The 24,937-nt window shown below is 50.0% G+C and overlaps 1 protein-coding gene across 6 annotated transcripts in view; it reads left to right on the plus strand.

Moving 5' to 3' along the window:
* PLXNB1 (plexin B1) overlaps nucleotides 1-23,223 on the plus strand; it is a 165,498-nt gene extending 142,275 nt beyond the window's left edge. For all 6 annotated transcript variants that reach the window (XM_077324828.1, XM_077324827.1, XM_077324826.1 and 3 more), the window contains 22 exons: nucleotides 998-1,103; nucleotides 1,911-2,047; nucleotides 2,787-2,963; nucleotides 3,195-3,363; nucleotides 5,054-5,296; nucleotides 5,931-6,107; nucleotides 7,211-7,359; nucleotides 9,307-9,407; nucleotides 10,453-10,670; nucleotides 11,113-11,291; nucleotides 11,562-11,628; nucleotides 12,676-12,822; nucleotides 14,280-14,457; nucleotides 14,860-14,963; nucleotides 16,404-16,488; nucleotides 17,276-17,442; nucleotides 19,023-19,183; nucleotides 21,017-21,164; nucleotides 21,363-21,427; nucleotides 21,518-21,593; nucleotides 22,163-22,237; nucleotides 23,084-23,223. In XM_077324828.1, coding sequence (XP_077180943.1) covers nucleotides 998-1,103; nucleotides 1,911-2,047; nucleotides 2,787-2,963; nucleotides 3,195-3,363; nucleotides 5,054-5,296; nucleotides 5,931-6,107; nucleotides 7,211-7,359; nucleotides 9,307-9,407; nucleotides 10,453-10,670; nucleotides 11,113-11,291; nucleotides 11,562-11,628; nucleotides 12,676-12,822; nucleotides 14,280-14,457; nucleotides 14,860-14,963; nucleotides 16,404-16,488; nucleotides 17,276-17,442; nucleotides 19,023-19,183; nucleotides 21,017-21,164; nucleotides 21,363-21,427; nucleotides 21,518-21,593; nucleotides 22,163-22,237; nucleotides 23,084-23,188 — 3,034 coding nt within the window. In that variant the 3' untranslated portion in view covers nucleotides 23,189-23,223. The remainder of the gene's footprint in view (nucleotides 1-997; nucleotides 1,104-1,910; nucleotides 2,048-2,786; nucleotides 2,964-3,194; nucleotides 3,364-5,053; nucleotides 5,297-5,930; nucleotides 6,108-7,210; nucleotides 7,360-9,306; nucleotides 9,408-10,452; nucleotides 10,671-11,112; nucleotides 11,292-11,561; nucleotides 11,629-12,675; nucleotides 12,823-14,279; nucleotides 14,458-14,859; nucleotides 14,964-16,403; nucleotides 16,489-17,275; nucleotides 17,443-19,022; nucleotides 19,184-21,016; nucleotides 21,165-21,362; nucleotides 21,428-21,517; nucleotides 21,594-22,162; nucleotides 22,238-23,083) is intronic.
* The last annotated feature ends 1,714 nt before the right edge of the window (nucleotides 23,224-24,937 follow it).

The following is a 24,937-nucleotide window of genomic DNA, read 5'->3' on the forward strand; positions in this document are numbered from 1 at the left end:
ATTCGCCTTCCCTGTCCTCTCCCCACAACAGACACCCTGTGAGGTGGGTGAGGCTGAGAGAGCCCTGATATCACTGCTCAGTCAGAACAGTTTTATCAGTGCAATGGTGAGCCCAAGGTCACCCAGCTGGTTGCATGTGGGGGAGCGCAGAACCGAACCCGGCATGCCAGATTAGAAGTCCGCACTCCTAACCACTACACCAAAGCTGGACTGTCCAGAGTGTTGCATGACTGCATTAAAAAAGGACATGGACAGAACTGAGAGGGTTCAGAGGAGAGCAATGAGGATGATCCTGGGCCTGGGGAATAGAATCATAGAGTTTGAAGGGACCTCCAGGGTCATCTAGTCCAACCCCCTGCACAATGCAGAAACTCACAACTACCTGCCCACTGAGCCCTATGAGGAAAGATTGAGGGACTTGGGGATGTTCAACCTGAAGAAGAGGAGGTTGAGAGGAGACAGGATGGCTCTCTTTAAGTAGTTGAAAGGTTGTCACTTGGAGGAAGTCAGGGAGTGGTTCCTGTTGGTAACAGGAGTAGTAGCGACGACATGTAGAACAGTACCGGCTAGATATCAGGAAGAAATGTCACAGTCAGGGTCGTTCAGCATCAACTACCTAAGGAGGTGGTGAGCTCCCCCTCACTGGCCATCTTTAAGCAGCAGCTGGACAGTTACTTATGAAGGATACTTGAGGCTCATCCTGCATTGAGCAGGGGGTTGGACTGGATGGCCTGTCTGGCCCTTTCCAACTCTATGATCCCATAAGCCTGTGCCCTGGAGGAAGGTGCTTTTGCAGATGACTTATGTGAGCAAGCCACACTGCCCCTGGGGGAAGGCGGTCAGAGCTGCATACCAGGATGGCCAAGCAAAGTCTGACCCGCCGCCAGGCCAAGAGCTAAAAGTGCCCCCCTCTCATTAACTCAGGTTTAGAGCAGCCCATGTGGTGCCCCTTGGTGGGGGATTCTTCTCCATCCTCTCTTCTGCCCTTATCCCGCAGTATCGTGTGCACCACCGGCGAAAGCGGGACGGAGAGGTCTGGGCACGTGGTGGTGGAGGTTCCTGGAGGAGGACAGGGGATCTCTGCTCATGTTTTCACTTACCAGGTAATGCAGACGTCTGTGTGGCTGAACTCTGGGGCCTTGCACACAGGTGGCTCCCCCCAGATTAGGTGGAGTAGGAAAAAAGTTGGCAGGATCCAGTTGCCTGTCGAGGCCACCCCCTTTGCCTCTCGGGCAGTCGGGGTGGCAGCAGCTGTGCATGCCGCCCCCCCCCCCCGGGGCAAAGCCAGCAGCCAGCTTGATAGTAGTGATGCATGATCAGCAAACTGGCATGGGGCAAGAGCCACCCCTTGTGGGAGCATGGCAAGGCGTGGGCACCTGTGGAGGGAAGGCGGTTGCAGTGATTCTGGGGCCAACCATATGAAGAGGAATACACAGTATCAATAGTCAAAACTAAATGCAGAATGCAAAACTGCATGGAAAAGGCTGCCCAATAAAATATTCTAAAGAATAATCTCAGGATTGATTGAAGCGCATCTTCAAATAAATCTTCACATCCGGTTTGTAAACTGATCATTTACTTTCTCAGTTTACGGTAATGGACGTGGTTACTGACTTGGGATGCTTTTGTGGTTAGATCATTAGAGACATTCTGTATGTCGGAGCACTGAAATTAAAGGTCGTATATTACTTATGTCTAGACTGGAAGAATATCTGTATGTATCTGAAGAAGCAGCATGAAACAGGTTCATAACCGGAATACTTATCACCCTGCACATAGAGCAATTGAGAGAAAATGAAGTTTGTTCTGCTGACACATTGCTGGCTACAGCCCAGGTTTTCTTTGAATGCTGCTTTCTGCATTGGAGTTCTTTTTCTTCAATAGTCATCCCTTCCCTCCTCTTCACACAGAACCCGGAGCTGAAATCCTTTTCTCCGTATCGCGGCCCCAAGGCTGGAGGAACCTGCCTCACGCTGACGGGATCCAAGCTGCTGACCGGAAACCCCAGCGAAATCAGCATCCTGATTGGACACCTCCCTTGCTATATGTGAGAGCTGGTTTCTTGAGTCTGTTCTGGTTCAGTGTGCTGATCCATGTTCGTGGCTTTGTAAGGCTCTGTCTTAGGTCCGAGTCCCTGCCTCCATTTGCTCTTCAGTCTCAGAATTGTTCCAGGCTGGCTCAGGGACAAACCATAATCAGTATCCAGGGTTGATACATGCCCCCACCACCATGTGTACATAAAGCCATGGGGAATGGGGCAATGCAGATTGAGCCAAATGCTGGTGAAGGGAAAGGGATTTTTGGTCCCTGCACAGTTTGCTCAGTTGGAAATCCCCAGTCCTTGAGTCCTGGTTTGTACCTGAGGGTGGCCATTTCAGGGAGCTTTTATATGGCCATTGATGAGGCCCTTTTCCCCCTCTTCCTCAGATTAAGTTCAACCTACTAGGTCCACGGAGGGAAAGTAGGCATGGTATAGCCCAATCTTGCCAGATCTCAGAAGCTAAAGAGGATTAGTACTTAGGAGGGGGAACACCAAGGAAGACTCTGCAGAGGAAGGCAAGGGCAAACCCCCTCTGCTTCTCACTTGCCTTGAAAGCCCCTTGCTGGGGTCCCCAGAAGTCAAGTGTGACTTGATGGCCCTCAGCACTCACACACTAGGTCCATGCAGATGTCTGAGCCCCTTGCATCTCCCTCCCTCCCTCCCATGGAGCCCATCTTCCTCTGTCTCTATACCATCTCTGGGGATGGCCAGTTAATGAACGGCATCCTTTGCTTTCCCCTCCCAGCCACTCTGAGATGCAGGAGGACAAGCTGCAGTGCCGGACAAGCCACAGCAACATCTCCATGGAATTTCCTGTCACCATCAAGTACGGGGATCAGGAACGAAGGCTGGAGGGCGCCCTCTTCAGATACACCCTGGACCCCAACATCACCTTTGCAGAACCATCCAAGAGCTTCCAGAGGTAATGGCTTTTGAAGACTAGTGTAATTAAATTACCCAGCAGCCATATTCACACAAGGAGCTGGCTGCAGGAGGGAGATATTTCATGCTATGGCATTAAGGCCTCCTGTCGGCATCTTATGCTGGTTTGTCAAGTGCACAGTGGGATCAGGGAAGCAAGACAGCTGTGGGGAGATGTCAGGGATTCGTAGAATTGTTGCCAATGTTGTTCGTGTCAATTTGTCCATTTCAGTGGTGGGCGGCAGATTCGAGTTCACGGGCATCATCTCGACGTCGTGCAGTGGCCGAAAATTCGTGTGACGGTTTCACCCCTGGAACGCCGTCGCCGGGGCCTAGGGAGGCGGCGTAGGATTATCCCGGAAACAGAATGCCCCGAGAACGCTCTCTGTAGTGTGCAGCAAGTAGGTTGGCCCTCATGGGGTTGAAATGAAACTGATTCTCAGTGCGTGGAGGAGAGGAGCCTGAATTATTCCTCTCACTCACTGCACAGGCAGGATTGTATAAAGGAAACTGGATTATTACTCCTTTTGCTAGAAGTAGGTTTTCCCCAATTCGATTCTCACTTGCTCCCGAGTGATAGGAGTCAGCTCAGAGTTTAGGCTCTTACTTTTAGCTCAGAAAAAGATGGGGAAACACCAGGTGATTTTAATTTTTTTTCCCCCTGTTCCCTCCCTTGGCCTGATTTCACAGAATCATAGAGTTGGAAGGGGCCACACAGGCCATCTAGTCCAACCCCCTGCTCTACGCAGGATCAGCCCAAAGCCTCCTAACCAGGATAGGATGCCCTGACCAGGATAGCCCAACCTTGTCAGATCTCAAAAGTTAAGCAGGGTCAGCCCTAGTTCGTATTTGAATGGGAGGCCTCCACGGAAGACCAGGGCAGCTACGTAGAGGCAGGCGATGGAGAACCGCCTCTGAATGCCTCTTGCACTGAAAACCTCACGAGGCCCCCGCAAGTTGGAGGCAACATGAAGTCAAAGGGGGGAAAAATGGGACTTGTTCACATGCAATGTGAAAAACAAAACTCCTTCCCTGATCCGTTACCTCCCCCCTCAACCCGGCCTATGGCTGAAGCCAGGTAATAACACCTTGAGATCCTGGCCTCCCTATCTGAAAATGCATAAGAGAGAAAATCCCTCCGAGCTCTGTTCCACCCGCACAGGGTTATGTCACTATTTATTTATTGCATTTTTATACCTTACAGCTCAGGGCAGTTTGCAACATAGCTCAATAGACATGCTTCAGTGTCCAATAAGAGACAACATGCTCCAATAATTAGACGGAGCAAATTGCAACACTATTATTAAGCATGTAACCATTTCAGCATTTAACTGTAACTTAACACATCAGTCGGACTGAGGAATTCCCCGTGATGTATCCAGTGGGCGTATCTGATAGGAGGGAGGTTCTGGGGGGCCCAGTAGATGTTAGGCTTTTTTATGAATGGCAAATAGTTTTTTTGTGTGTGTGTGAATTGTTTTTAAGTTGTTGTTGACTGCCTTGAGTCAGCCAGGATAGGGCAGTATATAAAGCAAACATTTCTTTAGATCCATATTTTTTATTAGGATCTTTTTATTTCTGAATGAGACTGTTCCTTCCAATCTTGCCCCTTCATAGGGTATCTCTGAAACATAATACTATGCCAGGGCCATAAGCATCCTCAAATGAGAATTAAAAGGACAGCGCATGTAACTGAATGCTTCATTTCTATGACAAGACCCCAAGTCATTTTGCATTGTCCATCTCAAGTGCTTAAATATTGGGGATTGGGCCTGTCACCCTGGACTGGACCTGTCACTCCAGGAATCAACTTTGCCTGGGTGGAACAATCCGCAGTCTTAGGATAAGCAGAATGCTGGATCCAGCCAACCGATTTGGGGCTGGGAAGGGGGTGAGGAATGACCAGAAGGACCTGATAACCCCCTGCAGAGCCTGTCACTCTGTTGCCAACCTTCCCTAGTCTAATGACACAAGAAGCCCAAGAGTTCTCATCCGGGGTTGAGAGAAGGATTGAGCCTAGGGCACAGATTTCTTTCTGGAGTCATTACGGGCAGGGCCCAGCCATTCACTGTTTCTCGTTTCTGATCCTAGTTCGAAGAGCCGTGTGAAGTTAACTCCTCCAACCTCATCCTGTGCAGAACCCCAGCGATTAAGTCGCGGCCCCCCTCCGCCCAAGTGAAGCTGGAGTTCGTGCTGGATAATCTCAGCTTTGACTTCAACTCCTTGCACCCCTCCCGCTTCTCCTATGAAGTGGACCCCATTCTGAAGCCCCTGAACGCAGATGATCACACCAAGCCCTATCGTCACAAGCCCGGCAGCGTCATCTCTGTGGAGGTAAGCGAACAGCCGGTTCCCCGGACAGCACAAGTTCTCAAGCTGCAACCACTCAATGAGGCTTGGAAGAGGTCTTCCTCTCCCATGTTTCTCGGCGCGTCAGTTTTTCTCCAAAGCCTTGTGTCTTTCCCAGTCAGATGCTGCCCTCTGTTGGTTACCTTGAGAGCCAGTTTGGTGTAGTGGTAGGAGTGCGGACTTCTAATCTGGCATGCCGGGTTCAATTCTGCGCTCCCCCACATGCAACCAGCTGGGTGACCTTCGGGTCGTCACTGTACTGATAGAACTGTTCTGACCGAGCAGTGATATCAGGGCTCTCTCAGGGTGTCTGTTGTGGGGAGAGGAAAGGGAAGGTGACTGTAATCCGCTTTGAGCTTCCTTAGGGTAGAGAAAAGCGGCATATAAGAACCAATTCTTCTTCTTCTTCCTCTTCTTCTTCTTCTTCTTCTTCTTCTTCCTCTTCTTCTTCCTCTTCTTCTTCTTCTTCCTCTTCCTCTTCTTCCTCTTCCTCTTCCTCTTCTTCTTCTTCTTCTTCTTCTTCTTCTTCTTCTTCTTCTTCTTCTTCTTCTTCTTCTTCTTCTTCTTCTTCTTCTTCTTCTTCTTCTTCTTCTCCTCCTCCTCCTCCTCTTTCCTCCAGGGAGAGAATCTGGACTTGGCCATCTCCAAAGACGAAGTGGAAGCCAGGATTGGCGTTGGGGTCTGTGGAGTCAAGACTCTTACCAAGCACCATCTCTACTGTGAACCCCCCTCTGAGCAACCTGCCCCTCTGCACAGGGCCAAGCGGGAGGGCACAGACTCGCTGCCAGAGTTCACAGTAAGGGGTGGATATTGGCAACAGGGCACTGTCCTCTTGCGGGTGGGCGGGAGACAACCACATTAGAATGAGTTCAGACTTAGAAGGGAATCATCTTTTAAAAAATATTCGATTAATAGGCATACTAGTTTGGGGCTTTGTTTTTAATTAATAATCGGTGAGTTTGCAAAGCAAATGATGCAACCTGTTAAAACAGGTAAAGTTTGACCCCTGCTGTGTGTCTGGAAGGTTTCACTCAAACTGCAGGTTTCTTTTTACGCTAGATTTTCAGGCGACAAGCAGCTCAGCTTTCCCCTTTCCAAGAGCCTTCTCTGTTGCTGACACAAGGAGATGGTCTTATGCAGGGGTAGTCAAACTGCGGCCCTCCAGATGTCCATGGACTACAATTCCCAGAAGCCCCTGCCAGCATTTGCTGGCAGGGGCTCCTGGGAATTGTAGTCCGTGGACATCTGGAGGGCCGCAGTTTGACTACCCCTGGTCTTATTCCCCAAACCAGGATCTGAAGCAGCATCACATGAAGAGAGTTAAATGGCGTTGGTCTCTGCTCTGGCCACTTATGTCAAAGGCTGGGTTCAGACCCTGTGCTCAGCCACAATCGATGAACCATGTTTTGATCAAATCCCAGTTAATTTTAACACCAAAAATGTAGATAGTTTAACTAACTGTGGGTCGTTGGTGGGCGTCAAACCTGGGTTTTGAACTAGGGTTTGTAGCTGGCTCATGCTAATTGATTGTTGTGGTCTGAATTTATAAATTTTGTGGGGGTTTTTTAATTAATAAAAAATAGATGGGAGGATGAGGAGGACATCCTCCCTGTTGCAAACTAGTAGAGAGACAAGAAACAAGGACTGAATCACAAAATGTGATTTGTTACTCAAGTCTGTTAGACCAGCCTAAGTTTTGCACTAACTGCAGTTTATCAAGATGGCAGAATTCAGCCAGCTATTGAGACATAGGAGGGTATGTTCTCCCCAAGAACCATTGATAATCTACTTGCCCAAATACGTGTCATTCTCTTCAAAACCCTCCTTTAGCAGCAGGTGCCCTGGGTCTTTGGAGATGCACAATGGAGCTCACTTCTGTTTCCATCCTTCCTCTGACAGGTCCAGATGGGGAACAAAAACTTCCGGCTGGGTCGTGTGCAATACGACACGGAGAGTCAGCTCACCTTCCCCCTGGAGGCCCAGATCGGCTTGGGTGTGGGAGCCTCCTTTGTGGCTTTGATTGTGCTGATTGTTGTTTTCATCTACAGGTGAGCAAGGAAAGGAAAGCGGGGAGTAGGCATGGGATAAGCCAGAAATTTTCTGATTCGGATACTTTTTGGACTTATCTGAGCAGAACCACCCATCCTCTGCACTTAAACAGTCCAAAACAGCATATAAATTTAGCACCTGAGAAGGTGGGGGGGGAAGAGCATCCCCCAAACAGCTGATAGTGACAGGCACGCTGCATTATCAGTGCCAGGTTTGCTACCCTCTCCCTTTAAATGCTCCCCCTGCCTTCACAGGCAAAGCTGCCTGCGAAGATTTGGGGAGCATTTAGAGTGAGAGAAGCACACCAAAGAACTCGGGGAGGGATTTAAAGAGAGCTGTCATTAAGAAGCGGTTTGGCAGGTGCTCTCTTCCCCCCTTCTTAGGCAGCAGAATTGCTCTCTGCTGCCTGGGAAGGACATGTACACAAACCCCCCCGAAAATTTCAGATTCGGCCAAATCAATTTGGCCGAATTTGAAAAAGGGAAGGGTATTTCTGCAATTCAGATTCGTCCCAAATACCTTTGGGCCAAATCTGAAATGGTATGATTTTGTATGTGTGTGCACATGCCTAGCTAAGGAATGGATATTGGAGCCTGCTTTATGCAATGTTCTCACCTGTCCAGGGATCTGCTATCCATTTAGCAACTGCATACCTCCACCGTGTGGCTGTTGCAGCCCCACTGTCTCTGTCCACACCTCTGGACACCTCCCAGTAAGGACATCACACTCCCCTCCCCCTCTGGCAGCACTCAGTGGGGGGAGGAGAAGGGGTGTACTCTCTGTGACCCACGCATGACCTTCTGCTGTCGAGAATGAGCCCTTTTCCCCTTCACCTGTGGCGACTCCAAAACTAGAGGGGTATAAAGGGTGGGTCCAGCCTGTAGCAGACCACAATAACCCCAGTGCTTTCTGTCACTTACTCCTGTGAAATACTGGTTACAGCAAAGATGTCTTGCATACAATAAGATTCAGTACAGCACGTGCATAAAGGCATATAGGAATTGCACATGTACATACCCCATGCTAGCACATGCCAGTGTGTAACCTATGGTAAAAAAGGTATCCCCTATTCAAGCACTGGGTCATGTCTGACCCTTGGGGTGACGCCCTCCAGCGTTTTCATGGCAGACTCAATACGGGGTGGTTTGCCAGTGCCTTCCCCAGTCATTACCGTTTACCCCCCCCCCCAACAAGCTGGGTACTCGTTTTACTGACCTCGGAAGGATGAGCCGGCTGCTGGGATCGAACTCCCAGCCTCATGGGCAGAGCTTTCAGACTGCATGTCTGCTGCCTTACCACTCTGCGCCACAAGAGGCCCTTGTAATCTATGGTACTGACCCCTAGACACCCCTAGGTGAGAGGTCATTTTCCCTAACCCGTATGCAGACCCATTCGGGCCTTGGCTGTACATCTCCGTGAATACCAGGAGAAGAAGATGCATTTTGCATCAGAAGTCTTCTCTCTCTCCACTTTTGATCCAATTCCATCGGGGGATGTGTCTCCCTCTGACATGACAGATCAACAACGCTTGTCTTGGCCCATGTCCCCTTGACTTCCAGACATTGTAACATCCTTCAGGTCCAATTAATGTCCAGAAGCCTTCAGTACTTGAAGCTGCCTTAAACTGGGTCACACCACTAGTATATGAAAGCCAGTATTGTGCGCTCTTAACTGGCAGCAGCTCTCCAGGGTCTCGGTCCTCACAGCAGCTCCTGCCAGCTCCTTTGAACCGTAGATAACAGAGATTGAACCTGGGACCTTCCGTATGCAAAGCGGATGCTGTGTCACTGAGGCGTGACCTTTCCCTTGTTAGATGTATGCAGCGTGAATTCTCTGCAATGTCTTCCAGTTACTTACTTTGGTTTTGCACTTTAAGATGTGGCTGATTTTCTAGCAGAGTTTAAGAGCAAGGATATCTATCTTTTCTCCCCCCTGCTTACTTTCAGGAGGAAGAGCAAACAGGCACTGAGGGATTACAAAAAAGTTCAGATCCAACTGGAAAATCTGGAAACGAGCGTTCGAGATCGGTGCAAAAAAGAATTCACAGGTATCTCTCATGTTTTCGTGCTTCTCTTCTTCTGAAGAATTCTAGGTGGGACACTCGTCATTGTTGTCTATGTGTGGTGGAGAAGGAAAGTGCGTCTGGACCATGACTGCCCTTTTGGGCGGAGATAGTTTGCCAATGCCTGTCCCTGGTCTCCCATACAAACCTCATCTTCCCTCTCCCCCATGCCTGACCTATCAGAACTGCAGCAGTGGCTGGAGGGCATGATAGCCCTTTTCTAAATTGATTCACGTGGATAGCCGTGTGGGTCTGAAGTAGCACAACACAATTTGAGGCCCATGGCACCTTTAAGACCCACAAAGATTTATTCAGGGCATGAGCTTTCGTGCGCACGAAAGCTCACGCCTTGAATAAATTTTTGTGGGTCATAAAGGTGCCGCTGGACTCAAATTTTGATGTGCCTTTTCTAAATCTTACTTCTTGGGGGCCAGTTCACATCCAGAAAAGGATGGAGGGGAGGAGGAGCAGACCTTCTCACATCAAAATCACAAGACGTCATAGCCCCATTGTATAAGGCACTGGTCAGACCACACCTGGAGTACTGTGTGCAGTTCTGGAGGCCTCACTTCAAGAAGGACGTAGATAAAATTGAAAGGGTACAGAGGAGAGCGACGAGGATGATCTGGGGCCAAGGGACCAAGCCCTATGAAGATAGGTTGAGGGACTTGGGAATGTTAAGCCTGGAGAAAAGGAGGTTGAGAGGGGACATGATAGCCCTCTTTAAGTATTTGAAAGGTTGTCACTTGGAGGAGGGCAGGAGGCTGTTTCCGTTGGCTGCAGAGGAGAGGACACGCAGTAATGGGTTTAAACTACAAGTACAACGATATAGGCTAGATATCAGGAAAAAAATTTTCACAGTCAGAGTAGTTCAGCAGTGGAATAGGCTGCCTAAGGAGGTGGTGAGCTCCTTCTTGGATGCTTTAGAATGCTTAGGGCTGATCCTACGTAGAGCAGGGGGTTGGACTAGATGGCCTGTATGGCCTTTGTAGCTTCGTTCCATAACTCAAGATGCTTCCTTTCTTTCCAGACCTCATGACGGAGATGATGGATCTCACCAGTGACTTGGTGGGCACTGGGATTCCTTTCCTGGATTACAAGTCCTACGCAGAACGCATCTTCTTCCCCGGTCACCGCGAGTCGCCCATCCACAGAGGCTTAGATGTGCCGGAATGTCGGAGGCAGACGGTCGAGCAGGGCTTGGTGCAGCTTTCCAACCTCCTCAATAGCAAACTCTTTCTCACCAAGGTAAGGCTACTCACCTGTGGGGTAGGGCCAGGCCTGTGCTAGGGATGCAGAAATCATCATGCTGCAGGGTCTTAAAAGCAAGTTTCTAGCTCTCGTTGTAGAGAGAAAATAAATCTGAAATTGTGTAGGCAGGGTCAGAGAAAGGTTTAAAAACCAGCAAGCTCAGGATGTAAGGCTAGTGCTAGAACAGTGGACTGGATCCAGCGATCTGCTCACTCCAGGATTGCAGGTCTTTCCTGCTCTCCCCTCCCCCAACAGCCTTTTTCATCCCTGGGGAAGTGCATTCCCTTAAAGCTATCTCGGCAGCCACATATTTATACGAAGAATGTGAAAAAACCCACATGTATATTCTTGGGTGTGACCCCTTTAAAATACCGTTCTGGTCCCGAGTGAAACAACCATTTCCTAACATTGCAACGGTTGGTCTTCTCCTTTGGCCCAGTTCATCCATACCCTGGAGATCCAGAGGACATTCTCACCAAGGGACCGGGCTTACGTCGCGTCCCTTCTCACGGTCTCGTTGCATGGGAAGCTCGAGTACTTCACAGACATCCTCAAGACTCTACTGAACGACTTGGTGGAGCAATACGTGGCCAAGAACCCCAAACTGATGCTGAGAAGGTGAGAGCATGGCCAGGAGAGAGGACCCACCTTTTCCCTCTTCAGGCTAGGTCTTCGGGAGTAGTTGGTGATACAAACCCAGTAGCAGCAGCGATGACCTCAAGGTGAATAGCAAATCAGAACGGCGACAGATATTTCCCATTTCCCAACTTTAGAGCAGAGAAACGGGCATTTATGCATAGCTGCTCCAGTCTGCTGTAGCCTTACACAATGACTTTGGTAGTTATTCCAGGAGGGAGAGGACCATAATAAGCGCGGTTTCTCTTTCAGGACAGAAACAGTGGTGGAGAAGCTACTGACCAACTGGATGTCCATCTGTCTGTATGCATTTGTAAGGGTAAGGCACCCCTTCCCATTTAAGAGGGGAGGAGCTCAAAATGGAATGTCTTGCTAGAACATCCTTCCTTCCTTCCTTCCTTCCTTCCTTCCTTCCTTCCTTCATTCATTCATTCATTCATTCATTCATTCATTCATTCAAGTAATAGATATAACTGTCTTTCTTGCTGACCACAGGCCTCCAAGAGAAAATTAAGATAAATACAATTAATATTTGTACTGCTTATACGTTTAATGTAAACCGCCCTGAGCCTATAGATAGATAGATAGATAGATAGATAGATAGATAGATAGATAGATAGACAGACAGACAGACAGACAGACAGACAGACAGACAGACAGACAGACAGACAGACAGACAGACAGACAGACAGACAGACAGACAGACAGACAGATAGATATTTTCATATTTTTAAGGGAGGGATCAATGACTGATTAGGTACTGGTGGAAAACAGTGTTGTAAGGTGACCGCTCCCATTCCTTGCTGCAACTGTTCCAACTATTGCTTTTTAAAGCATGCACCATGTCCATGCGGAAACAGCCCTCCTTCCAGAAGTTCCATGGAAACCAGAGCCTGGAAGCCCTGGGTGTTGTGATCCCTAGAGGTGGGGTGGGAGGGTTGTTGGCCCGGGAACTGAGTGTGTTATCCTGAAGGTGCCAGTCGCTGGGGAGCAGTAATCAAATGTGACTCTGAATCCAGAACTAAGGAGTTATCTCAAAAATGCATTGGTAGTAAATTAGGAATAGACATTGTGACCCACACGTTTCGCCTTCAAAACTGTGAAAAAAGGGATCCCTTGCTGCCATGGGCACTTACAGGAAGTAGATTCTTACTCTTGGTGCATGCAGGACATTGCCCGTTCAACCCTAGTGAGGGACTCGTGAAAATAAAACGCGCCCTTTTTTGACATTGTCTTGGTTAGGTTCTTGAACCAGTTCTGCTGTGCACTTGTGGCTAGAATGGCTCAAGGTGGCAGATGAAGTTCTGTATAGCCCCCCTTCCCTTCTGTGCAATGGCTAATGAGGCCTCCTCCATGTCTTCACCAGGACTCTGTTGGGGAGCCTCTCTACATGCTCTTCCGAGGCATCAAGCACCAGGTGGACAAGGGGCCGGTGGACTGGGTGACCGGGAAGGCCAAATACACCCTGAATGACAACCGCCTTCTTCGAGAGGACCTGGAGTACCGCACGCTGGTGAGAGCGGCTGAAGCTCTTGCTTGGGAACGGCTCTTCCTGGGCCTGAGATGCAGATGTTTTCTTCCTGCCACCCAAAGGACCCCGGTCCCTTCTCTAAGCCCTCCATCTGCCTTCCCAGCAGCTGCTCCATCCTAGAGAAAACTGCTCCATTTCAGCTAAGCTCCTTGCTGAATGTGGCCCCAGAAGTTGTTCAGGCTGCTAGGATCCCTCCTGGCCCACCCCTCCGTCCAGTTTGGGCAGGCTCACTTCAAAGGGGTGGCAGGACGAGGGTCATGGCTTCAGCTCACACGTTTCTCTGAGGCTAGTCAGATGGTTTCTCATGAAATGCCTGCTCCCAGCTCCACTGCTGTTCAGGCCATGGGTCCCAAATGCTGACCATGAAAGGTCTCTAGCCCAGGTGCCAATCCGGGAGACGAGAGCGAGGCTTCTTATCGTGAAAAATGAAAATGTATATTTTTGCCAGCAAAAAGGAAGAACGTTCAGGGCACAAAATGGCAGGGTTCTTCAATGCAACAAAGAGATCAAGTTCCATATAAACTTCCTTATTCCTTATTTGCTAACAGCTATTGGTGTTCTCTTCTGATTGGTTCATGCATAGGGTACAGCATGAAATTCAAAGCATCTGCACCAGTTCTTATAAAAACTGAGCATGGTCAATCTTTTGTACTTTGGTTGGTTTGCTCCCGCAGTGATTTCCCTTTAGCAATTTCCCTTCCCTTGCAAGATCACCTCGTGTCACACAAACCTCTGTTGCCCATGTCCCTTGCCCATATATAGAAGGGTGAAAAGCTTGCCTACCCTGCTTAGCTACGTGATGCTCATGGGCTCCATGACATCCGCCCACACCTTTCCTGGTGTCTACCAAATGTTTTTATAAAGCGGGTGGAGCCAGGTGGAGCTTCGTCCCCGAAAGGCTTCTGATTGGCCATACAAGACGGGATTCGCTCTGCAAATTTTTTAAAACATTGCTTTAGCAACATGAGAAACATCACGGTGTGACTGAAGGTAATGCAACCATTTTGTGGCCAACTCTGCCTTCTGTGGTGGCCATTTTGTGACTGTGCCATGGGCTTTCCACAAAGTCAGAATTCTAATGATAATCACAGGCTCAAAAAGGTTGGGGACCCCTGGTTCAGACTCTTGCAGTGAAACGATGGGTTTCTAGCCTTGCCAATGCTTCTGCCCTGCAAGGGCCATCCACTCTAGGAAACCCTCTGCCTGCCAGGCTCCCCTTCCACTACAGGACCCAGCTGCGTAAGATAAGGCCTTTCAGCATGATAGGGGCATGGAGAGATTAATCAATCCCCCATCCTAACCATCGGTCTACCTTGAAAAGCACAGGGTTGGGATTCCCAAAGAATCCTGTCTTGTGTTCTGGGCTGAAGCCCTCGGCCAAAGAGTTGTGGCCTGCTCCTTGATGTCCCAGTCATGTCAGGACATGTTTGTCTTTGCAGACGTTAACTGCCTTGCCGCAGCCTGGGAGCACAGTGGGAGGAGCAGAGGGTGCCCAGGGGGTCCTGGTGAAGGTGCTGGACTGCGACACGATCACCCAGGTGAAGGAGAAGATCCTCGACCAGATCTACAAAGGGACGCCTTATTGCCACCGGCCAGACCCAGATTCTCTTGACTTGGGTGAGCAACATTTCGTACTTGGATGCGGGAGGGCGTGGCTGCTCTGGTGGGATCCTGAGACGCTCTAAATGGAAACCAGTCTCTTTCTCCAGCTTGTGCTGCTGTCTGCTGTGAAATTCCCCCCTCTTATGTCTATATATTCAGGACAACTCTGACTCTGGGCCAGCATGGTTGCTGAGCAACAGCAGCCAGGGTTCTCCATCCACTTCCGGGTCAACTCTAGAAAGAAAGGCAACAGGAAATCACAGTGGGGAGATGCCACCAGCACAGGGCTCTGTGTCTGGCTGCTGGGCACCTACTGAGGGCGCACAGGACAAGGCTCCAGTCCTTCTGAAGGACTCAGATGGTTGGACCTTTCCTCCCCCAGCAGTCCTCTCAAATCTTTACTTTGTTTCCTGTCAGAGTGGAGATCAGGCCTGGCGGGACACCTCATCCTCTCCGACGAGGACGTGACTTCTGTGGTCCAAGGCAATTGGAAGCGCCTCAATACGGTGCAGCACTACAAGGTGAGGGAGGGCTGGAGGGGGGTGGTTGCTGCTAGGAATCGCATCCTGGTTTGGACCGTTACGTGAGCCGCCTCAAGCATAGCACCTTCCTGCAGGGCTCCAGAGCATGAAACGGCTCACAGCCCTCTTGCGACCTCTTGTGTGGTCTGCTTTGTGCGGTGCGGTGAAGGGAAAGTCCTGCTTTGCATTGGGAAGTTGGATTCAGTAACTTTTCATTCCTTTCTGACACTAGAATTCTGGGAAGATCGTTTCAGAGGGAAGCCCACGTTAGTTTGCTAGTTTTGAGTCCACTGGGACCTTAAATAACAACAAGAGTTATGGAGAGCTTTGAAGAATCATGAAGAGTTATGACTCTTGAAAGTTCATACACCCTCCCCCCCCAAAAATAATTTTGTTCTCTAAGAAGGAGAGAAGAACTAGTTTTTGTACTCCACTTTTTACTACCTGAAAGAGTCTCAAAGTGGCTTACAATCACCTTCCCTTCGTCTCTCCACAACAGACACCCTGTGAGGCTTAGGGAGCTCTGAGAGAACTGTGGCCACCCAGCTGGCTGCATGTGGAGGACAAGTGGGGAATCGAACTTGGTTCTCCAGATTAGAGGCTGCCGCTCTTAACCACTATACCAAGCTAGCTCTTTAAGGTCCTATTAGACTCCAAACTAGGATTCTATGAAAATACACCCAGTTCTATTTCCACTTGAGACACAGGCAGATCTGAGGCCATGATACCCACCAACACAAGCTGCCAGTTGCTTTTAGAAAGTGGGTGGGGCTTTTTTCCAGCAGGGCTTCTGATTGGCTCTGCAGATTAGAAGTTATCCTGTTAAGCAGAGCTTCTGCCTTGAACGTTGAGGAGCTACTATAGGAGTTATGCATGACTTGACTTCCTAACATTTTACGGTTGGCTCCACCTTCTTGTGGCTGCACCCACCCCCCTGCCTCAGGATTCCAAATGTGCCCACAGACTCCAGAAGGCTGGGTCTTCCTGCCACATGAGACAGGGTGTATGAGGCCTATCATCGATAGAGCCCTTCTCTTCACCATCCAACAAAGCAAAACAGAAGTCAGACCAACAGCTGCAAGTATTAGTTCAACAACCTTCATAGCAAAAAGCCACAGGAGGGCTTCCAATGGGCGTCATTGGCTCCTGAAGCTATCAGATGCGCTCATAGGCCATAGAAAGAGCTGCTCCAACATGTCAAAGCTATTTTCCATTTTGGGCACCCTTGCCGGTATTTTAAAATCTGTTTAAGCGGTTGAACTGGGGCAGCTTTGGACTGGTTCATACCCTGCAGGGTTTGGCATGTACCATGTTCCACGTGGCTTGGGATGTGTGGTCCAAAGTGCATTCATCCCTAGTCCAGGACAGCCCTAGAAAATAATGCAAGTTCCAACAGGTGTCCAGCCTGCTGCTTCACCTGCATCTTGGTGTGTGTTTTAGGTGCCTGATGGAGCCACTGTCGCCCTCGTTCCTCGTATGACCAAACATCTTCCCAGGGAGAACCAGGATTACATCCCTGGAGAGAGTGAGTCATTTCAGCTTTTTTTTTTAAACAGGCAATTTGAACTGGAGAAAATTGTATAATCTCGAACAGTGGTCCCCAACCTTTTTTAGGCTGGGGACCGGCAGGGCAACTGCCCCGCCCACGCATCGCGCATGCATGGCCGAAATTGTGCATGTGCGGCCCTGATTCCCTCTCCCCCCCTCCCGCCGTAAGAAGCTTCCCGGGCCGCAAGCTTGCGGCCTGGGAAGTTTTTTACGGCGGGGAGAGGGAACCGCGGCCCGCAGGTTGGGGACCACTGATCTAGAACAGCCTTTCTTAAGTTTTTAACTCTTGAGAAACCCCAGAATTGGCACGATCGTGCAGAATATGGTTGGGAAGCACAGCTGTGTACATGCCCACCTGAGGCCCCCCATCCCTTCCCACCCACTCCAGGCCCACCATTGGCCAATTGGGGAAGCGGGGGGCAGGTTGACATGTTTATATATGGTCATATCACCAGATAAATGTTCAACACATTTCATTAAAATATATAAAAAACTAATTAACTCCCACCCATTCGGAAAACTTCTAGAGCCTTCAAGAAACCCCAGGGTTTCATGAAACCTTTGTTGAGAAAGTCTGATCCTGAAGATATCAGCACCAACCCTGGGCAGGAAGGAGAGGGGAAGAAATTCCAGTTTTATTTCTGCTCTTTGCAAAACAGAAACCTGTTTGCAAGAGGGACCTTGGGATGGTTTGGCAAGGCCTGAAAAGGTTATTCCAAAAGCCAGTCCAAAAATGATATTATTCTTTATTGTCTGCATCGCAGAGACCCCCATGCTGGAGGACGCAGATGAAGGCGGGATGAAGCTTTGGCACCTGGTGAAGCCGACGGAGGAGCCGGAGCTGCCGAAACATCGCCGAGGGAGCCTGCGGGAAAGGGAGAGAGCCAAGGCCATTCCTGAAATCTACCTGACTCGCCTCCTCTCCATGAAGGTAAGGAAAAAGAGAGGCCATAGCATGCAGAACATCCCAGGTTCTGTCCCTGGCATCTCCAGTTAGCAGGTGACGTGGAAGACCTCTGAGTGCCAGCGTGGTTAGTGGTTAATCTAGAGAGCATGGGTTTGATTCCCTACTCCTCTGCATGCAGCCAGTTGGGGGACCTGAAGCCAGTCACAGTTCTCTCAGCCTCACCTACCTCACAGGGTGTCTGTTATGGGGAGAGGAAGGGGAAGGCTTTGAGGCTCCTTCAGATACTGAAGGGCACAGTACGAAAACCAGCTTTCCTTCTGAGACCCTGGAGAGCTACTGCCATTCAGACCTTAGACAGACCCAAGGTTCCCTGTTTTAGATTCTCTTTGTCGCCTTTCCCCCCCATTCTCTCCGTCAGTGTTTGGAACACCGTCAACCATGTGGCATCATGAAACCCTATCACAATGGCATGACCCTGCCTCCAATTTCAAATAGTGGGAAGGGAATCCTTTGAAAGACTGAAGCAGGGCTGTAATTCCGGCGATATTTATAGAGTGGCTTATTTCTTTGTGGAACCTGTGTGTCCTGCTAAGGAGTGGCGATGGGGAACACTTAGGTGTCATTGGATTGCTAGTGATTTGGAAATCAGCCCAAATAAAGATCCGGATTATCTGGTAGCTGCTATATAGACAAAAAGGGGGCTGCGCCAAAACAAAATGAAGAAGAAGAAGAAAAATCAGGCAGAGGAAAATGGAATATTTAATCATTATACGGTCCCTATGCATTTTGCATGTAGCTTCATCAGGGGGAATTGTTCAGATTCTTTTTCGTTCCATACGTAACTCTGGAGCAGTGTATTTATGGGAATGTGTACCCGTAAGCTCTTCTTGAGCTTGGTGTAGGGGTTAAGAATGGCGGCTTCTAATCAGAAAACCGGGATTCATTCCCCACTCCTCTTCCACATGCAGCCAGTTGGGTGGCCTTGGGCTTGTCACAGCCCTGTTAGAGCTTTTCTCACAGAACAGTTCTGTCAGGGCTCTCAGCCCCACCTCCCTCACAGGGTGTCTGTTGTGGGGAGAGGAAAGGGAAGGTGACTGTAAGCTGCTTTGAGACTCCTTCGGGTAGAGAAAAGCAGCATATAAGAACCAACTCTTCTTCTTCAGTAATCTCAGGGCTCTCTCAGCCTCACCTCCCTCACAGGGTGTCTGTTGTGGGGAGAGGAAAGGGAAGGCGACTGTAAGCCACTTTGATACTCATTTGGGTAGAGAAAAGCAGCATATAAGAACCAACTCTTCTTCTTCAGTAATCTCAGGGCTCTCTCAGCCTCACCTCCCTCACAGGGTGTCTGTTGTGGGAAGAGGAAAGGGAAGGCGACTGTAAGCCGCTTTGAGACATCACTGAAAGCAGAAGAAGCTCTTCTTCTGATTTGGCAAGAAGCTTTACCCACTGAATATTGTCGTCCCCCCACCCCACAGTTTCCCCTTAGCTTATTGGCTAGCTCTATTCTAGACAATGGTTGTGAATTTGCCCTATTTCTCTTGCTGCTCTCCTCAAACTGAGCTGTGGTAATCCCTCCCCGTGACTCTGGCCTGGGCTTCTTTCAGGGCACACTGCAGAAGTTTGTGGACGACCTGTTCCAAGTTATCCTCAGCACCAGCCGCCCCGTCCCCCTGGCTGTGAAGTATTTCTTTGATCTGCTGGATGAGCAAGCGGTGCAACATGGGATTACAGACCCAGAGACCATCCACATCTGGAAGACAAACAGGTATGGAAGGGAAGGTGCTCCCGGATCATCTCGAGAGCAGATGATACCAAGAGGCAGGCATTCCCTGATCAGAAACTGCTGCCCATCTTCTCTGGGCAACAGAGAATGTTGCTGTTTGAAAGGACCCATGTATGTGAAGAGCTATATGCCAACATGATACTTATTTATTTATTTATTTATTTATTTAGATTTATATACCGCCCTCCCCGAAGGCTCATATATAACCATCTTCAAGTATTTAAAAGGCTGCCATGTAGAGGATGGAGCAGAGTTGTTCTCTCTTGCCCCAGTGGGGCGGACCAGAACCAATGGGATGAAATTAATTCAAAAGAAATTCCGTCTAAACATCCGGAAGAAGGTCCTGACTGTTAGAGCGGTTCCTCAGTGGAACAGGCTCCCTCGGGAGGTGGTGGGTTCTCCATCTTTGGAAATTTTTAAACAGAGGCTGGATAGCCATCTGAATGGGAGGCTGATTCTGTGAAGGTTCAAGGGGGTGGCAGGTTACAGTGGGTGAGCGATAGGGTTGTGGGTGTCCTGCATAGTGCAGGGGGTTGGACTAGATGACCCAGGAGCTCCCTCCCAACTCTATGATTCTATGATTAAAAATGAACAAATAGAATCATAGACCGTCACTATTGTTGAGGAGTTAACCACTGAAGAAGGTTTCCCTTTGAAAACGAGTACTGTACCTGGGAACTCATTTTGATTACTTCATAGTTACGGTTGTTTATGTGCATCAAATAAATCACTGAGAAAAAAACGATTGGACTTCATAACAGAAGTTTATTGTGCAGCTTGTGGATTCTGCTGCCAGTCCTCTCTGGGCAGTGGAGAATGTGACAATGAAAGACGATAACTCGGACAGTTTCCATCCCTGATGCCCCTTCCGCTACTCCAAAGAGCACGTAGGTCAGAAGACCACGATCTGCTCAGTATCCCCAACGCAAAAGAGGCAAGACTGGTCTCGGCCAGGGCCAGAACCTTGTTGACCTTGGCCCTGGCTTGGTGGAACACACTCCCTGGAAAGATCAGGACCTTCCGGGACTTCCAGCAGTTCCAGAGGGCCTGTAAGACAGAACTCTTCCGCCAGGCCTGTAGTTGAGGCCAGGAGTTTAACATCAAGCAATGCTGGTCTCCCTGCCGAAGAATCCCCCACTTATAAAGTACTGAGTTGTCTTCACAACTGAATTCCCGTCCGTTGACAATATAAGAGGTGGTTTTTAAAATAATTTATTCATATGCAAAGGGCGGGCTATAAAAATAAAGATGATAATGATGAAGAAGAATCCTTGGCTGTCACACCAACCCTAAGAGACAAGACATTATGCTCCCCGTTTTGCAGGCTAGATAACTAAAGGTCAGAGGATGTAACTAGCCTAAAACTATTCTGGTCCCTGAGTGGCCAAGCAGAGCTCCGAACCAAATAATTCTCATTGACTCGACCGTTTTGACGCCTGATCCCAAAGGCCAGTCCACGGATTGCAGAGTATGTAGGCTGTGTCAGACATGAAGTGCACATTCTCCTCAGTTCTTGTGCAGGTTGGGCCTGATTTGGATCAGGACGGTGGAAATGGGGCTTCAGCCCTGCTGGAAGAGGGGGAGGGGGTGCTATTGGGCCAGAAATGCCTGCAGTAGACCTAATAGCAGCTCACCTAGAACGCTCCAAGTTAGAGGAACGGCAGCACACTTGCAGTTCACGTCAGACTGTAACACAGGGTGGGGACTTGGGACCGTCTTTGGGTACCCCGAATGCACAAATCAGCCTCAGTGCGTCACTGTGTAGAGCTCTGAGCCCATGTTGCCGGTTGAGCATTTCCTCCCCTCTCTCTGCAGCCTACCCTTGAGATTCTGGATCAACATTATCAAGAACCCCCAGTTTGTTTTTGACGTGCAGACTTCGGATAACGTGGACGCCGTGCTCCTGGTCATCGCGCAGACCTTCATGGACTCCTGCACCCTCGCCGATCACAAGCTGGGTCGGGTGAGCCGGGAAGGGGGCAGGCAGATAATTGCTACTAGAAAGAGCCTGGAGCCTGTCATTTCTAGCCCATCAGTTTCAGGACACGCCTACCGTGTGCCTTCTCTGTCTCCCCTTGCCCTAACGAGAGACGTCCCCCCAGTCGTCCTGTCCTATCTAAGTTTGGCTAGGCCTGGCCACTAATGTTTTGCTCCCTTCCAGGACTCTCCCATCAACAAGCTGCTCTACGCCCGTGACATTCCACGCTACAAGCAGATGGTGGAAAGGTAAGGCTGAGAGGGCGGGGAAGCCAGGCACGGAAAAGGGACGGGGAAGCGGGTGGAGGAACCCACAAGCCGTATGCTTCTGCCCTGCAGATACTATGCAGATATCCGCCAGACGATCTCTGCCAGCGACCAAGAAATGAACTCCGCCCTGGCTGAACTATCACGGGTAAGCAGTCCCCTCGCTCTTTGGCTTCCGCCTCCCCCTTGCCTATCTTCTGCAGAGCTTTGCTTAGGTCAGTCTGCCCAATGCACGTTGTCTGTGATGGCTAAATGTAGCACAGTGGCCGGATTGTCTTCTGCTTTGCCCATCTTCGCTACGGAGGTATAATGTGTCCTGTGGTCTTCCTCCCTCCTTTGCAGGCCTGTAGCTGGGGCAGAGGTGGTCACAGGAGAATCAGGGTCCAGGCAGGTGGCCCCGTGAGCGAGTGGGCATGTGCCATAGATCCTTGTGGAGTTCAGCAGTGTGAGGTCATCCTGCAGTTCCTCTGCTTGTGTATTCCCTTGCTTAGCAGGGTTGCCAGATCAAGGCTGGGAAATACCTAGAGATTTTGGGATGAAGCCTGGGGCAGGCAAGGACCTCAGTGGGGCACAGTGCCCTCGAGTCCACCCCCCCAAGCAGACAGGTTCTCAAGGGGGACTGATCTCTGTAGTCTGGAGATGAGATGTAATTCCAGGGCATCCCCAGGTCCCAGCTGGAAGCTGGCCTTCCTGATGAGCTCATTCTCTCTGTTCCAGAATTACTCAGGTGAACTCAATTCCCTGGTGGCCCTGCACGAACTCTACAAGTACATCAACAAGTACTACGACCAGGTGGGTACAGCTTGGGGCACTTTTCTCCCAGCTCACAGTGAGCCAAATTCTACACTGATGACAAAACAGACTCTTGCCTGCTTACCTGCCTTGCAAGGTATATAACAGTCCTCTGAAATGCACCCCGCACACAGGGAAAGAGGGGAAACAAGCAAGCTATTATTTTTATTTTTATTTTTATTTTTATTTTTATTTTTATTTTTATTTTTATTTTTATTTTTATTTTTATTTTTATTTTTATTTTTATTTTTATTTTTATTTTTATTTTTATTTTTATTTTTATTTTTATTTTTATTTTTATTTTTATTTTTATTTTTATTTTTATTTTTATTTTTATTTTTATTTTTATTTATTACCCAGATGGCTCGTGGCGGGTTCCAAGTGTCTTGAGCGGCCTTTTCAACTGCATTGTGGTCCACGTTTCCCAGCTGGGAGGGGGTGGGGACGATTCCTAAGATCAATTCTTCTGGGATGATCTTTTTGGATCCAGTGACCCAGGGGTGCATGGAAAAGCCAAAGCCAGGTTAACCAAGTGGGATCTCTGAGTAGAAGCCTGCTTCATCAGGCGGTGGAGAATGGCCTAAGGGGGGAGAGGATCTTGCTCACTGTCGTTCTGGGGGTGGGCAGCAAGAAGAGAGACTGACGGAGATGACAGGGACAGCGACTCGGTGAAGGGAAGCTGGATGGGGACGACTCTTTAGTGGCCAAGTGGACATGAGAGTCACTAGGGACTGCCTCTGGTTCCCAAGACCTGCAGGATAGGTGCTGTGCCACAGTTGCAGCCCCCTCCCCTGAAGCCCTGGGCAAAGGGCTATCACGGGCTGACAGCTCTCCATCTCCCCACAGATCATCACCGCCCTGGAGGAGGACCCGACGGCGCAGAAGATGCAGCTGGGGTACCGCCTGCAGCAGATTGCTGCCGCAGTGGAAAACAAAGTCACAGACTTGTGACGTGCACACAAGGACTGCGAGCCGGAGGGATGGGGTGAGGCGGAAAGCACCTACTGCCAGCGGAACCAAGCGCTCCCCACCGAGGCGGGAGGAAGCAGCGGCGGATCAGGAAGCACAAACGGTTGTGTGGGCCAGAGGACTTTGTGTTTGTTTTGTTTTTTTACAGACTTTAGAAAAATAATAATAATGGTGAACTTTACGGGAGGAGCCTCCCCCGAACAGCCGGGGCTCCTCCGGAGGAGCCGAGCCAAGTGGCCAGGAGGCCGGAAGCGACAAATGTGCCAAGGGGGATGGAGACTCACCCAGTCCTGAGAGGAGCCGGATCTTTGCCATCCTTCCCCTCCCACTGGAAGCCACTGAAGAGAAGCCCTCGGACAGGGACCCAGATCAGCGGGGACGTCCCTCCGAACTTGCCAGGGCCTGGCAGAACAGAAAGGGGGAGGGAGGGACCTCTGCCTCTTCTTTTGCCCTCTGGGCGTCTCTTGCAGCCTTTCCCTTGCTCCGAGAATCCCGCCGCTTTGCAGCAGGCTGGGACAGGCACAAAGGAACAGGCGGAGGCTCGGAAGGGCTGGTGCGTCCTGTCGGAGGGAGATCAAGCGGCCCCCAGGCAAGGCTCATTCTTTCCGGCCTCTGCCACGCCCTCTCCTTGCAGCCTGCGAGCAGCCCTTCCTGAGCCAGGCTGCTTCTTCAAGCACAGCTCTCCCCTCCCTTGCCCGCTCGCTTCCCTCCACCTCCCTCACCCCCACGTTGCTGCTGTTCTGAACCAGAGCCGTAGATTGCACTGTAGAGACGGGGAGGAGAAGTTATTTAAGAGCTTAAAAAGTTTTTGCTTTTCTTCCCCCCTCCCCCTTAAGAGAGCACCGCTCTTGGGCTCCCCCCCCCCCCCTCATGTCAGTCTTCAAGCAGCTGCTTCCTCCCCCACCCCCTCCCTCTGCTCTGTCCCCCATGGGGGCTTTCCCGGTGTTTTTTTTTTTTTACAAAAGCCCACGTGGTTGTTCCTCTGACTTCCTCCCTGGCCTGAGATGCAGGGCCACCACCCGCATGGGCCGTGTTTGCTCTTTTGCTGCCTAACACTGGGGCTGCCAACTTTTTCTCCCCCCCCCCCTTATTTGCCTTTGATAGCTGTTTCATCTTTCTGTGTTAGGAAAAGCTTCCGCAGTTCTAAATCCAGGTTCTGTTAAAGGTGCAGGAGCCAGCCGGATGGGGTTCTTTTCTGGTTGGCTAGCATCCCTCCAATGACCTGGCAGACCACGGGTCACTGACCTCAAGAGGGTCAGGTCAGTTGAAGCCTACCTGAGCAGCCCCCCCCCCCCCATTTCTTTGTATCGGAGCCGAATGTGTTCCTCATTTATTTTTGCTGCTTCTCGTCCCACTAGGGCTTTGTGTTGCTCCTTCCTTCGGCTGCTGTCCCCAAAGACAAACAGCCACCCCGGTCAGCCCACGCAGCAGGGTGGGACCCCAGTAGATCCCGTGGTGCAGCCCCACTTGTCTGCCAGGGAATAATGCAAGGCTTCCAGCCGTCCTTGAAAGCCACCTGGGAGGACTCCTTTGTCCCTTCACAGCTTCTCTCTGACTGCATCTCTAGGGTGTGCGCTACCTGGTGGAGGGGGAGTAAGGTGTTGTTTTTAAAAGCCAGCCTTTATTGAGTTAGAAGCACGCAGACTTCTGAGTTCAAGAGAGCTCTGCAACAGGCCTGACAAAGAGCTCTGTGTCACCTCAAACCCTGCCTGGCCTTGCTTCAAAACAGGC

Source organism: Paroedura picta, chromosome 3, assembly GCF_049243985.1.
Source record: "Paroedura picta isolate Pp20150507F chromosome 3, Ppicta_v3.0, whole genome shotgun sequence".
Lineage (NCBI taxonomy): Eukaryota > Metazoa > Chordata > Lepidosauria > Squamata > Gekkonidae > Paroedura > Paroedura picta.